Source organism: Megascapheus bottae, chromosome 10, assembly GCF_031878675.1.
Source record: "Megascapheus bottae isolate mThoBot1 chromosome 10, mThoBot2.hap1, whole genome shotgun sequence".
NCBI lineage: Eukaryota > Metazoa > Chordata > Mammalia > Rodentia > Geomyidae > Megascapheus > Megascapheus bottae.
In genome coordinates, this window is record NC_143518.1 from 21,560,325 (window position 1) to 21,573,851 (window position 13,527).

Below are 13,527 nucleotides of genomic sequence, written 5' to 3' on the forward strand. Positions count from 1 at the left end.
ATGGATCTCATTTGCTAGCTCTCTGAATTGGAAATAAAGCTAAACTTCTTATTTCATAAGAAGAACCAAATGATATGAAATTATATAAAGTAAATTTATAAAATATTTACATCCTTTCTTTTTACTCTTAAAGAATGTTGCAGTGAAATGGGTAAGATAAAAATTCATAATTAAGCTGGGCAAGGTGGTTCACATCTGTAATCTTAGCTACTCAGGAGGCTCAGGAGGCTGAGATCTGAGGATCGAAGTTCAAGCCCAGCCTGGCCACTAAAGAACGTAAGAACGTGCTACTCTTATCCCCAGTTAATCACTAGAAAATGAGAAGTGGGGCTGTGGCTCAGGAGTAGATCCGTAATCTTGAGCTGAAGAGCTCAGGGACAGCGCCCAGTTCCATGACCCACACACAAAAAAATTAATAAATAAATAAATAAATTCAGAAATAAAGAATTACACTGGTGCGAGCCAGTGGCTCACACTACTCAGGAAGCTGAGGTCTAAGGATCGCAGTCTGAAATCAGCCCAGGCAGGAAAGTGAGACTCTAAACTCCAATTAACCACTCAAAAACTGGAAGTGGAGTTGTGGCTCAAAGTGGTAGAGTGACAGCCTTGAGAAAAAGAACACAGACAGTGCTCAGGCTGAGTTCAAGCCCAATGACCAACCTGCCGCCTGCCTCACCCCCCCCCAAAAAAGGAAAGAATTAGCATCTGCTGTAAAGTATCTTACCTGAGCTGCTTTATTTCGAGTTTCTTCTAACTGTCTCTGGCACTCCAGAGCTTCCTCTTCAGCCTTCAGTTTCAGTAGGGCCAAATCTCTCTCGTGGCGTTGCTGTTGAGCCTTGAAATTAAAGGGGCCAAATATCAATTCTGACACACTAAATGAGTTTTAACCCAATGTTATTTGATTTCTTTTCTATTTTGAGACAAGATCTGCCTATTGTGCCTAATAAAGACTTAAACTAATTGGCCATCTGCCTCAACCTTTGTAATTTGTGACGTTTCAGACATGAAACAATGCTAGCTTCCTACCAAAAATGATTTAGATCTAACATTGAAGCCTAAAGAAAAGATGATAGACAGGAGAATCAGCAACCATTTATCACTTATCAAAAGTACTAAGTTTCAGAATCTGATGGCTCACACCTGTAATCTTAGCTTCTCAGAAGGCTGAGATTTGAGGCTCTCAGTCGAAAGTCACCCTAGAAAGTGAAGTCTGTCTGTGGATTCTTTGCAATTAACCAACAAAAAAGCCAATAATGGAGCTGTGGCTCCAGTGGTAGAGTACTCCCCTTGAGCAAAAAAAAAAAGCTCAGGAAACTAGACCCTGAGTTCAAGCCCCACATTGGGAGACATACACACACACACACAAAAAATGAGTAACTTTTTATAAAAATATTTTTAAAAAGGGGGGGCTGGGAGTGTGGCCTAGTGGTAGTGTGTGCAAGAAGCTCTGGGTTGGATTCCCCAAAACAACTTGGCGCTGTGGCTCAAGTGGCAGTGTGCTAGCCTTGAGCAAAAAGTGTCCACAGACAGTGCCAAGGCCCTGAGTTCAAACCCCAGGACTGACAAACAAACAAACAAACAAAAAGAACCGCAGCAACCCTAAGAGCAGCTACCAAACGAAAAGCTGGCTAGAAAAGCAAAAATTACAGCATCTAACTTATTCATTAACATTTTTTTAATTCCTAGTAAAAAAACGCAAAGATAATTCCTCACATCTGACAACTGTTTTATTTTGACTGAAGAACCAATTTCATTAAAAATGTTGTCTTTGGCTGAGCGCCAGTAGCTCCTGCTTGTAATCCTCACCACTCAACAGGCAGAGACCTGAAGATCTTGGTTCTAAACCCTTGAGCAGAAAAGTCCTCATGAGACTCTTATCTACAATTAACCACTCAAAAACGGGAAGTGACTCTGTACCTGAAGTGGTAGAATGGTAGCCTTGGGCACAAAAACAAGATTGTAACAAATTAAAACTTGTACTTTAGAAAGTAGTTTTAAGAAGTGAAAAAGCCAAGAACTGAAACACATTTGAAGAAAACTTGATTCCAGTCTTTATACAAGTAATCTTGTATCTCTATAATTAAAAAATAATATATTTGAAGTAAAAAAATAAAAGCATGCTCACTAAATAAACAAAAAGATGATCAACTCCATCAGTCTTGAGACAAAAAAAAGAACTAATGAGTACATGTACCAAGGAATCGAACCAGGGTCTTTGTGCATGCTAGGCAAGCACTCTACCACTAGGCCAAACTACTAGCCCCATTCAATTAAAAAAGACTTACAATACTAAATGAAAGTAAGAATTGTGTGTAACTGAAATCCTCACATACTTCCATGTGAGTAAGTTACAAACATTTTGGAAAATGGTAAGGCAGTTTCTCCCAAAGTTTCAAATATTTATACTTAACAAGCCATTAGAATCATAGACATTTATGCAAAAGGATTAAATGTTATATATCAAGAGCTATAAATACAATTCAGATCAGAGGCATGCTTATTAGATCAGAAATGAAAATAACTCAAATGTATATCAACATAATCAACAAATTGTGACATACTGATCCTTAGACTACTACTAGGCAAAAAATTAAAAAGAGCTAAGTGCAAACCATGCCAGACACTCAGGAGGCAAAGATCAGGAGGATCACACATCAAAACAGGATGAGACAAGAAGTTAGCAAGAGATCCACTAATGAGTAATTTGGTCATGATGGTACATGCCTGCCTGTGGTCCCAACTATGTGGAGGAAAGAGGACAAAATAAGCAAAAACAGGAAATTATACCGTAAAAAATAACTAAAGTAGCTGGGTGTGGTGGCTCACACACCTGTAATCCTAGCCACTCAGGAGGCTAAGAGCTGCGAATCAAGGTTCAAAGCCAGCCCAGGCACTAAAGTCTGTGAGACTCCAATTAACCACTAGAAAACTGGAAGTGACATTGTGGCTCCAGGGGTAGGGTGGTAGCCTTGAGTTGAAGAGCTCAGTGACAGTGCCCAGGCCCAGAGTCCCAGCCACCAACCGACAAAAAAAAAAAAAATCAAAATTGCCTATTTTATTGAATGTAACTAAAACCTCAGTAAAAATTAAATAACCATAAAAAACCTACAGCATACCCACTAATGAACACTGCTTAGACCTCTCTTGATTTTTGCCTGATAAGCCAAAGTCCTCCTTTGTCTGACTTTATCAAACACCTGGGTTTAAGAAACAAGTAAAGCATTAAAACAAAACAACAAAACCACTATACTCATCTCTGGTTGTCAGTGAAAACAGAAAATATTAAGAATTTAATTTTCACATAGTCATTTTTTAAAAAAGCACTATCAAATGGAAAACAAATTGTATATTCTTCTACCAAATGTTCTTCCCAATACTGTTTTACAGGAGCCATATGACAAGAAAATATTTTTCCCTACTTCATTTTTAAAACTCATCATCAAAGCTATTTTAATTAACAAAAAAAAGAATAAAAACAATCCCACCTTTATGATCTGAGCCAGAGAAACACTCTCCTGCTGAGCAAGTGAAATGCCTCTAACTCTTTCGACATCTGACAGCTGTCGTACAGACTCTTCAATAGCACTCAGATAATTGAGTTCTGCTACCATACGATGTTGGAGGCCAGCAGGAGAAAAGCGCTTAGAACCTAGAGGGCATAATAATTGTCAAATGGAAAAGTTTACATGAAATTATTATTATTATTATTATTATTATTATCCAGTCCTAGGATTTGAACTTAACATCTTGTCACTGTCCCTGGGCTTCCTTTGCTCATGACTAGTACTCTACCACTTAGGCCACAGCACCACTTCTGGCTTTTTCTGTTTATGTAGTACTGAAGAATCAAACCCAGGGCTTTATGCATGCTGGGCAAGCACTTGTATAAACACACACACCTACAGGCACTTAGAAATACATATATGAGGGGTTGGGAGTTTGGCCTAGTGGTAAGAGTGCTTGCCTACTAGCATGCACGAAGACCTGGGTTCAATTCCTCAGTACCCCACATACACAGAAAAAGCCAGAAGTGGTACTGTGGCTCAAGTAGTAGAGTGCTAGCCTTGAGAAAGCCCAAGGACATGCTCAGGCTCTGAGCTCAAGCCACAGGACTGGCAAAAAAAAAAAAACAAACAAACATATATGAGATATGTCTTCGGGTACATTTTGACAAATGTTGGCAACAAGGAGAAAACTGCCACTATTCAGTCTCCATGTTTTTCACTATTTAATTTCCTACATATTTCTTCTCCTTAATAGTTTAAAGAATAATCACATTTGCTTATGGTTCAATTGAAAGATAAGGAATTTTCAGGAAAAAAAAATTTTGCATTTAAGAACTTCAAAGTGCATGAATCTACTTGCCTGGTGTTGAAGCCACCTCTGCTTTGTTTGTATCAGTGAAAGCTGCAGTAGGCTTCAACCCTGTTGTAGCTGGAGGTATTATGACTGGGGACTTAGATCTTTCCAATGAAGTTCCTGGAAGGTCAAACTGTAACAATTTCTGAGAACTTGGAGATAGAGGAGAAGTTGGAGTTTTCTGAGATCTTCCCTTGTCTGATGAGCCACTAGAAGTTTGGTTTCATAAAGACGTTAGAAAAAGGAAATGACTTCAAGAACCAACTAAGTCATAAGATTAACCTATGTTTCTTTCTTAAGCAATACATGCAGGGCTATATCCATGTATATAAAATCAAACTGACGAAAGTATATAGTATACACAGAGTGAATTTATGCCAGGCACAGTGGCTCTCACTTGTAATCCTAGTTACTCAGGAGGCTCTTATTCCAATTAATCACTAGAAAAGGGGAAGTGGGGCTGTGGATCAAGGGGTAGAACAGTAGTAGCTTTGAGCTAAAGTGTTCAGGGACAATGCCCAGGCCCTAGGATAGGGCTGTAGACTTGAGCTGAAGAGTTCAGGGACAATGCGCAGGCCCAGAATTCAAGCCCCATGACACCCCCCATCAAAAAAAAGTGAATTTATTCCCATGGTTTAACCCCTCTCAACAATTAATAAGATAATTTAATAAATTGAATACCAGAGAAGCTTTAAAGTTTATTAAGGTTGGGGGGAGAGGAGCAAATGGAAAATGGAATGATGGGTGAATAGTCATAACCCTCAATGGAACTAGGAAACTTGAGGATAATGCAGGGTTGAGATAGATGGAATGGAAGAAAAGGGGTGACACTGATCACGATACACTGTACACAGAAAGTAAGATGCTGAATGGAAGCCCCTGTGTACAACTATTCAAAGATAGTAAAAATGATTTTTAAAAATTACATTCACAGGGGCTGGGAGTTTGGCCTAGTTGGTAGAGTGCTTGCCTAGCATGCACGAAGACCTGGGTTCAATTCTTCCATACCACATATATAGAAAATCCAGAAACAGTGCTGTGGCTCAGGTGGTAGAGCTCTAGCCTTGAGAAAGTCCAATGACAGTGCCCAGGCCCTGAGTTCAAGGCCTAGGACTGGCCAGTAAATTAATTAATTAATTAATTAATTCGCCAGGGACAAGAACCACATGATCATCTAGATAGATGCAAAAAAAGCCTTTGACATAATACAATATCCATTCATGTTAAAAGCTTTGGAGAAACTAGGAATAGAAAAAAACATTCCTTAAAACCACAAAACTATACTGAAGAGCAGTGGAGAGAATGTGAAAGGAAATGTACTTATTACCTACTACATGTAAATGTAACCCTTCTGCGTATCATCTCTATAATAATAAAGTAAATTTTTAAATTATATTCAGTGATGAATGAATGACTATGAATACTCCTTTAATTTCTAGATATTCAGTGGTAAAAAAATTGGGCACAAGCCCTACATTAATTAAAATGGGAAAAAGGGTCTTACTTCTTTCCTTGTACATTGCACATATATCATGAAGTCTTCTAAAATAACCATTGTGTATAAGAATATATGTGAGATATTACTTTTTGTGTGTTTTGTTTTTGGGTGGGGGGGGGAGGTTGCCAGTCCTCGACCTTGAACTCAGGGCCTAAGCACTGTCCTTGAATTTCCTCAAGGCTAGAGCTCTACCACTTGAGCCACAACACCACTTCTGGCATTTTTTTTTCTATGTATGTGGTACTGAAGAATCAAACCCGGGTCTTCCTGCATGCTAGGCAAGCACTCTACCAGTAGGCCAAACTCCTAGCCCTAGTGTTTTAAAATATAGTTGTAAGCTATACTTTATATATCGTTTTGTATTTAAAATTTAAAAATGCATAACACTATTCTTTCCATTGACCCAGACTCACAGAAAAAAATATTTTCACAATATCCATGTCTATTTTGTATATGTTCATCTGTTTCCACCTAGCTTGTAAGACTATACTTTCTCCCTGTGCTTTCTATTAAGTAGCCTCTCATAACAGTTTAATAGTAACAATTCGTAGCATATTTAGTGCAATATAAGTCACATGTCTAGACAGTGTGTTTCTCTGTGAGAAAGTAAACTCATTAAACTAAACTCACTATTTCATTATTTTGCTGGGTGCCAGTGGCCCATGCCTATAATCCTAGCTACTGAGAAAAGATCTAAGGAACGCATTTCAAAGCAGGTCTGGGCAGGAAACTCCATGAGACTCTTATCTCTAAAAAAAAAAAAAAAAAAAAATACTCAAAACAGCCAGAAGTGGAGATATGGCTCAAGTGGTAGAGTGCTTGCCTTGAGCAAAAGAAGCTTGAGGACAGTGCCCAGGCCCAGGGATCAAGCCCTAGGACCAGCAAGAAAAAAAAAGTGGGGGACATTATTTCTCATCATATCAAGCATGTTGACTTACACTGAATTTTTATTTATTGCATAAATTATTCAGATAATAAAGTAGCACAATTCAGTGATTTCTACTAGACTAAAACAAGGTTTCCTTTAGCTTCTGATAAAATTATGAGATAAAAGTTTTTTTTCTTATACTTAGCATGAATATTTAAATAAAAGTAAACCAGAACCACTCATTTACAAATGCTTTTAATTTTTTATGAAAAGCTTACAGAAATACTACTTTATATGTGGGTGCTATGTTCCAAGAACTTTACTGAATGTCTAAAACTTTGGAAAATACCAAATTGATACATACTGTGATTCCTACTATACATATCTAAACTAAGCACTTTTCATTCACTCAAGTAGAAACTTGAAATTTGAGGTGCATGAATTTCTCTTTCCTTCAAAATTTTTTCCAGAAAGTAATTCTGGTTACAACTCAATGTTAGCAACCTTAGCATGTGCTTTTTTCTATTATTTTAAGTCAAAATCTTAAAAGGTCAGTTCAATACAAGCACTACAATATGAAGGTGACAGTCAATCTAGTAACTAACATAGCTATTGAATAATAAATAGGTTGGGAGTATATACAGCTTAAGTATTCTAGATAAAGAGATGAGTCACATACAAGATGAAGTTATATGGTAAGATTTCATTATGATAATCAGAATGCTATGTACTTTAAAATAAGAATCATTTAATAGTTTTGTACCACAGCTGATCATGATTAATTGAAACCCCAGAAAGCAAAAACAAAAATAAAGTAACATTACTATATTTTGAAGAATGTGTCTAAATTCATCTAGGGAACCTAAAAAAAATAATCACTTTAAATTACAGTACCACAACAAATAAAAGTAAGTTCTCAGTACCTCACTCTATGATTTTATACAAATTTAGTATCCTTTGTATCAGTTTATAACTGCTTATTCCCATTGCAGAAAAGGTCATTTTGACTAACATTTCCAAAGATATATTTCTAGTAATTTCAATCATATTGTGACCTGAGGCCAAGTCAGACAAAAAGTGAATGAGACTCCACTACAGCTAATGGCTAGGGGCAGTGATGCTTCCTTGTCACCCCCAGTGACAGGAGGAAGCAAAGCACAAGTAGGAGGATCACAGCCTAGGCTGTCTTCAGGATAAACTGAATCCCTCTTGACAGTAAGCAGAGAGAGAGAGAGAGAGAGAGAGAGAGAGAGAGAGAGAGAGAGAGAGAGAGAGAGAGAGAGAGAGAGAGGAGGGAGGGAGGGAGGGAGGGAGGGAGGGAGGGAGGGAGGGAGGGAGGGAGGGAGGGAGGGAGGGAGGGAGGGGGAGAGAGAGAAAGATGGGGGGTGGCTCACACCTATAATAATTCTAGCTACTCAGAAGGCTGAGATCTGAGAACTGCTGTACAAAGCCAGCCCAACACCAAAAGTCTGTGAGACTCTTATCTCCAATTAATGGCCAGAGAAGTGGAAGTGGAGCTGTTGCTCAATGGGTAGGGCGATAGCCTAGAGCTGAAAAGCTCAGGGACAACGCCCAGGCCCAGAGGTAGGGCAGTAGCCTTGAGCTGAAGAGCTTAAGAACAGTGCCCAGGCCCAGTGTTCAAGCCCCACTACAACTACAACAACAACAACAACAACAACAACAAGACAAGGAAAAAGGACAGGGGGAGGGAGAAAAAAAGGGAGGAAGAGAAGGAATAAAGAAAGATTAATTTGTATTTCCTTAGAGCCTCAATTTCTAGAAGCACAGAATTAGTGCATATTTAAAGTCATGTGAACAAAGGACCAAGAATTACACAGGAAACTATGACTACAGTTTATTTGTAAGCAGCAAAGTAAGTATGTGATAAATAATGTTTAAAAGTACAGAATGTGCAAGCTTTATGGTCAGCAATAACAGTAACATTTCAAAATCTGAGTGATTAGTAAGTTGCACAGGAGAGAAAAGCTTAGACGGATAAATAATATCAACAATACAGCAAAAAGATACCAGGAAATTGTATTTAAAGAATTGAAAACAGCTGAGAAGCAAAATTTGTAGACATGGAAGTGAGATACTTCATGGTAATTCGGTGAAAACATTTCAAATTGAATTAGGTTGTTCAAGCTGGTGGGGTAACTGTCTTCTAAAATCACTACATTCTAGGAAAGTAGATGATTAAGCAAAAAACAGTCAGGTATACTATGGCAATAAAGGGCTTTCAGGCACAAAAGTCCAAGTTTTACTTGAGGCACAAAATTCCTAGAAAGATTATAGCAGTTGAAGTGAAAGGTGACCACATTCTAAAATACAGTATGAACAAAGTTAACTCTGTTTACAACATACACAATCTTATAATAGCTCAGACATGCACAGTTAACTGTTAGGTTGAAATCAAAATGTAAAGTACTATACCTCACAGAATGCCCAGAAAGTTCTTCTAAAGTGCTTTCAGTATCAAAACTCTGTTCATAATCTTTAACAGAAAGTTTACTACTGGTCCTAGATATTTTTCCTTGATAGGAGCCACGTTCTGAACTTGATTGTACTTTTTCCTCATCAAGTGAGTTTTGAACATTTCCAGTGAATGAATCCAACCCTGTAACACAAACTTCTTATTAATACAACTAACATTAGAGACACTGAACTACATAGCCAATCTATCGATTTTCATATAATAATTTTAAAGCCTGGGCAAAAATATTTGAAATTTTAACTTAAATTTAAAATGTGTTTTCTGCATTGAAAATAAAGCACTTCAACTTTCTGCTCATTTAAGAAAATGAAGTCTTCCATCAATACCTTCTACTTGATATTCATAAATAAATAGCTCTTCATTCAACCAGTAATAAGAGGAAAGGTAGTAAGTATATTATAAACAACTAAAAACTAAGAGTTTTTAAGGATAAAATGCAGAAGAGAAAAATAGTATTAGCTGCCAACAGAGTTACATAATTCTCGAAAATTCTATAGTAAGAACTGTGTAGACATAAAAATGTTCCAATAAATAATAAACTTACTTTGCCAGGTGCTGACAGCTCACAACTGTAATCCTAGCAACTCAGGAGATTGAAATTTTAGGACTGCAGTTCAAAGCCAGCCCACATAGGAAAGTCTGTGAGATTCTCATCTCCAATTGACCACCAAAAAGATAAAAATAGAGCTGTGGCTCAAGTGGCAGAGACCCAGCCTTGAGGGGAAAAACAAAACAAAACAAAACAAAAAAACCTCAGGGATCATGCCCCAAGACTGCCATCAAAAAAATAAATGAATAACCTTACTTTACAGGGATGTATCTTATTGAGATTACTGAAAAAATTATTAATTTTGCTCTAGTTATATTTTAAATAGGGTCTCACATTTTTTGCATAGGCTATCCTTGGATCGCAATTCTCCCTATGCTTCCCAGACAACTGGGACAATAGATATACACTGAAAGATGAGATCAGCTAACTTTTTACCCAGGCTGGCCCCAACTATAATCATCCTGATTTCTACCTCCTGAGTAGCTGGTATTTACAGGAATGTACCACCATGGCTGGCCTATACTTCTTTACTATCATGAAAAAAATTCCTCTAACTTCTTATGGAATCAAATCATAACTTTAGAGCACTACCACAAAAATCACTGGTAAGAGGGGCTGGGAGTTTGGCCTAGTGTACAGTGCTTGCTTAGCATGCATGAAGACCTGGGTTCAATTCTTCAGTACCACATACATAGAAAAAAAATCACTGGTAAGAGAAAAAGTCACCACGAAGAATTCCACTCACATTCCATCTTTTCTTTCTTTCCTTTCTTTCCTTTTGAAGTAGATGAATGAGATGATGCAGCAGACAGGGCTCCTGATGAATGCTGAGAAGTAACGTCCGTAGAAGAAAGCTCATAGGCAGGTTTTCTGCTAGAATGACCCTCCTGAATGTTTAAATCGCTACCAATAATACTGTAAAGAAAAAGTAAAAGTGGTTGAAAAAAACCACAATGTCTGAATGAGGCCACAATTCTACTTCTAAGCAACTTTGAAGGTGTAGAATAGACATGATAATCACATCCAACCCTGAAAGAAGTTGCTAAAGTTACAAGAAATGTCGAAAGAAAATTGTGAGGACTAATTCCCTTTATAAATTTATAGAGATGGCAATTAGAGGGCAACACAATATTAATAAAGAGGAAATACAAAAAATTAGAATTATTTGTTAGAAGCCTTGAAATAAAGGTAATGACTTTGAGCACAGAACTTCATATACAGATACAAAAATTGGTTCATAGCTAGGCGCAGTGGCTCATGCCTGTAATCCTAGCTACTCAGGAGGCTGAGATCTGAGAGTCACGGTTAAAAGCCAGCCTGGGCATGAAAGTCGGTGAAAAAGAGCTCAGAGACAGAGCCCAGTTCCAGAGTTCACCTCACAACCAACAACAACAAAAACAATTGGTTCATGTAAATTTCATATTAAACTTTTTATTAAATAAACTTATAATAATCAAAAATAAGAAAAAGGTCTTACACTAAAGACATTTAAAAATCTACTTAATCACCAGAAGAATTTACGTATACTCAAAGGTGGCTTCCATTCTGCTTTTTTCATTGTTACTATAAAGCGTAGATTGTTCTCAATGACTTTTTTTTTTTTTTTTTAATATAGCCTGGGGATTGAACTCAGGGCCTGGGCTCTATCCCTGAGCCTCTCTGTACTCAAACCTAATGCTCCACCATTTGTATGGCTCAATTTTTTACTCAGAAAAATGTCGGGTGAGTTGTTTACTAAAGTTGAGACAATATAAACTAATATTTCAAATTTAGAAGAGAAAAAAATGTAATGTCTAATATCGCAAAGTTTGGTCTTGATTTCTATTTAATATTATACTTTTACATAGTATAACTATTTGTCTCCAGTAAGCTTACAGAAAATAATAAATTTAAGCTGTGTGCTGGTGGCTCATGCCTGTAATCCCAGTTACTCAGGAGGCTAAGATCAGAGTAACCCAGTTCAAATTCAGCCAGGGCATCAAAGTCCATGAGCCTCTCATCTCCAAATAACCACCAGAAAACCGGAAGTGGCTCTGTGGCTCAAGTGGAAGAGTACCAGCCTTGAGCTGAAAAGCTCTGGGACAGCACACAGACTCAAGAGTTCAAGCCAAAAAAAAAAAAAAAAAAAAAAAAAAAAAAAAAAGAAAAGAAAGAAAAAAAGAAAATAGTAACTTTAACCTGCAAATAAAATGCATTCCTATAGCTCAGAAGTTAAAACTTAGGGGCCAGGCGTTTGGCCTAGTAGTAGAGTGCTTGCCTAGCATGCACGAAGACCAGGGTTCAATTCCTTGGCACCACATACATAGAAAAAAAGCTGGACGTGGTGCTGTGGCTCAAGGGTAGAGCTCTAGCCTTGAGAAAAGTGCTCAGGCCCTGAGTTCAAGCCCTACAACTGGCAAAAAAAAAAAAACCTTAAAACCATACCTTTTGTTATCATTTTAATAATATTTGTTTCTGTATTCCAATTATATCTAATTTTTGTGACCTCATAAAATAATTTTATGTGGACTATAACTTTGAAATGCAAAAAATATGAAGAATCACATGTTAATTTTAATTAACTATGCTAGTTAATATACTTAGTATTTTAATTTATTTTAATCATTTTTAAAGATAAAATTCTTTCCAGCAAAATTTAATTCATTTAATAAGTCACTTTAGCTTCTATTCTAAAACAGGAATAATAACAATATAGTACCTACTCAGGCTATTCTAAAAAAAAAATAGAGTTAATACAAAGTCTTTCAGTCCTACACCTTGATACATTAATTGCACAGTAATTATTGGATGTTATAAAACAGCACAACTACTTTTTAAAATGTTAGGCATATTTTCCTGATTTTAAAATATATATATATATATGAACTGGGCACTGGTGGCTCACACCTGTAATCCTAGCTACTCAGCAGGCTGAGATCTGAGGATAATGGTTCAAAGCCAGCCAGGGCATAAAAAGTCCTTGAGGCTCTTATCTCCAATTAACCACTAGTGCTATAGCTCAAGTGGTAGAGCATTAGCCTTGAAATGAAGAGCTTAAGGATAGCACCCAGGCCCCACAACCAACCCCCCCAAAAAATATGTGTGTGTGATATACACACACAGCTATATATACACACATATATATATATACACCCACAGCACATATAAGGCTGGGAAGGTAGTTTAGTGGTAGAAGCTTAGTGGAAGGTAACATGCATGAAGTTGAGTTCAATTCCTCAGTACCACATACACAGAAAAAGCCAGAAGTGGTACTGTGGCTTGAATGGTAACTTGCTAGACTTGAGCAAAGAAGTTCAGATACAGTGCATAGGCCCAGGATTCAAGCCCCAGGACTGGCAAAAAACAAACAAACAAAAAAATGTGTGTATGTGCGCACGTGCATACACACACATATATATTACTCAGGATCTCAGAGTAAGTGCCTACTGATCTTAATTCTAACACAGAAAAACATTTATTAAATTCCTTACTTCAGTGCATTAAGGGGTAGTTTCCTAATACTATACTCTACTGGAGATTTATAGATTGATTTGGCAACCTAACCACTGCTTACTATGCACCAAGCCCAACTTTGTATTTTATATTCAAATAACACTCTTAAAAACTCTGTAATGCATATAGGTACTAATATTTTTCGTCATTTTAAAATAAAGTGGGATTGGGGATTTAGCTTAGTGGAAGAGCACTTGCCCGGCAAGTGCAAAGCCCTGAGTTCCATCCTCAGCTCTTGGGGTGGGATGAGGGGTGGGGGGAAGAAA

The 13,527-nt window shown here is 37.3% G+C and overlaps 1 protein-coding gene across 5 annotated transcripts in view; it reads right to left on the reverse strand.

The window, feature by feature from the left end:
• The window catches only part of Cep350 (centrosomal protein 350), a 127,955-nt gene that overhangs the window by 54,632 nt on the left and 59,796 nt on the right, over positions 1–13,527 (reverse strand). For all 5 annotated transcript variants that reach the window (XM_090340320.1, XM_090340321.1, XM_090340319.1 and 2 more), the window contains 5 exons: positions 10,515–10,684; positions 9,159–9,342; positions 4,366–4,568; positions 3,486–3,649; positions 725–835 (listed from right to left, as the gene is read on the reverse strand). In XM_090340320.1, coding sequence (XP_090196446.1) covers positions 725–835; positions 3,486–3,649; positions 4,366–4,568; positions 9,159–9,342; positions 10,515–10,684 — 832 coding nt within the window. The remainder of the gene's footprint in view (positions 1–724; positions 836–3,485; positions 3,650–4,365; positions 4,569–9,158; positions 9,343–10,514; positions 10,685–13,527) is intronic.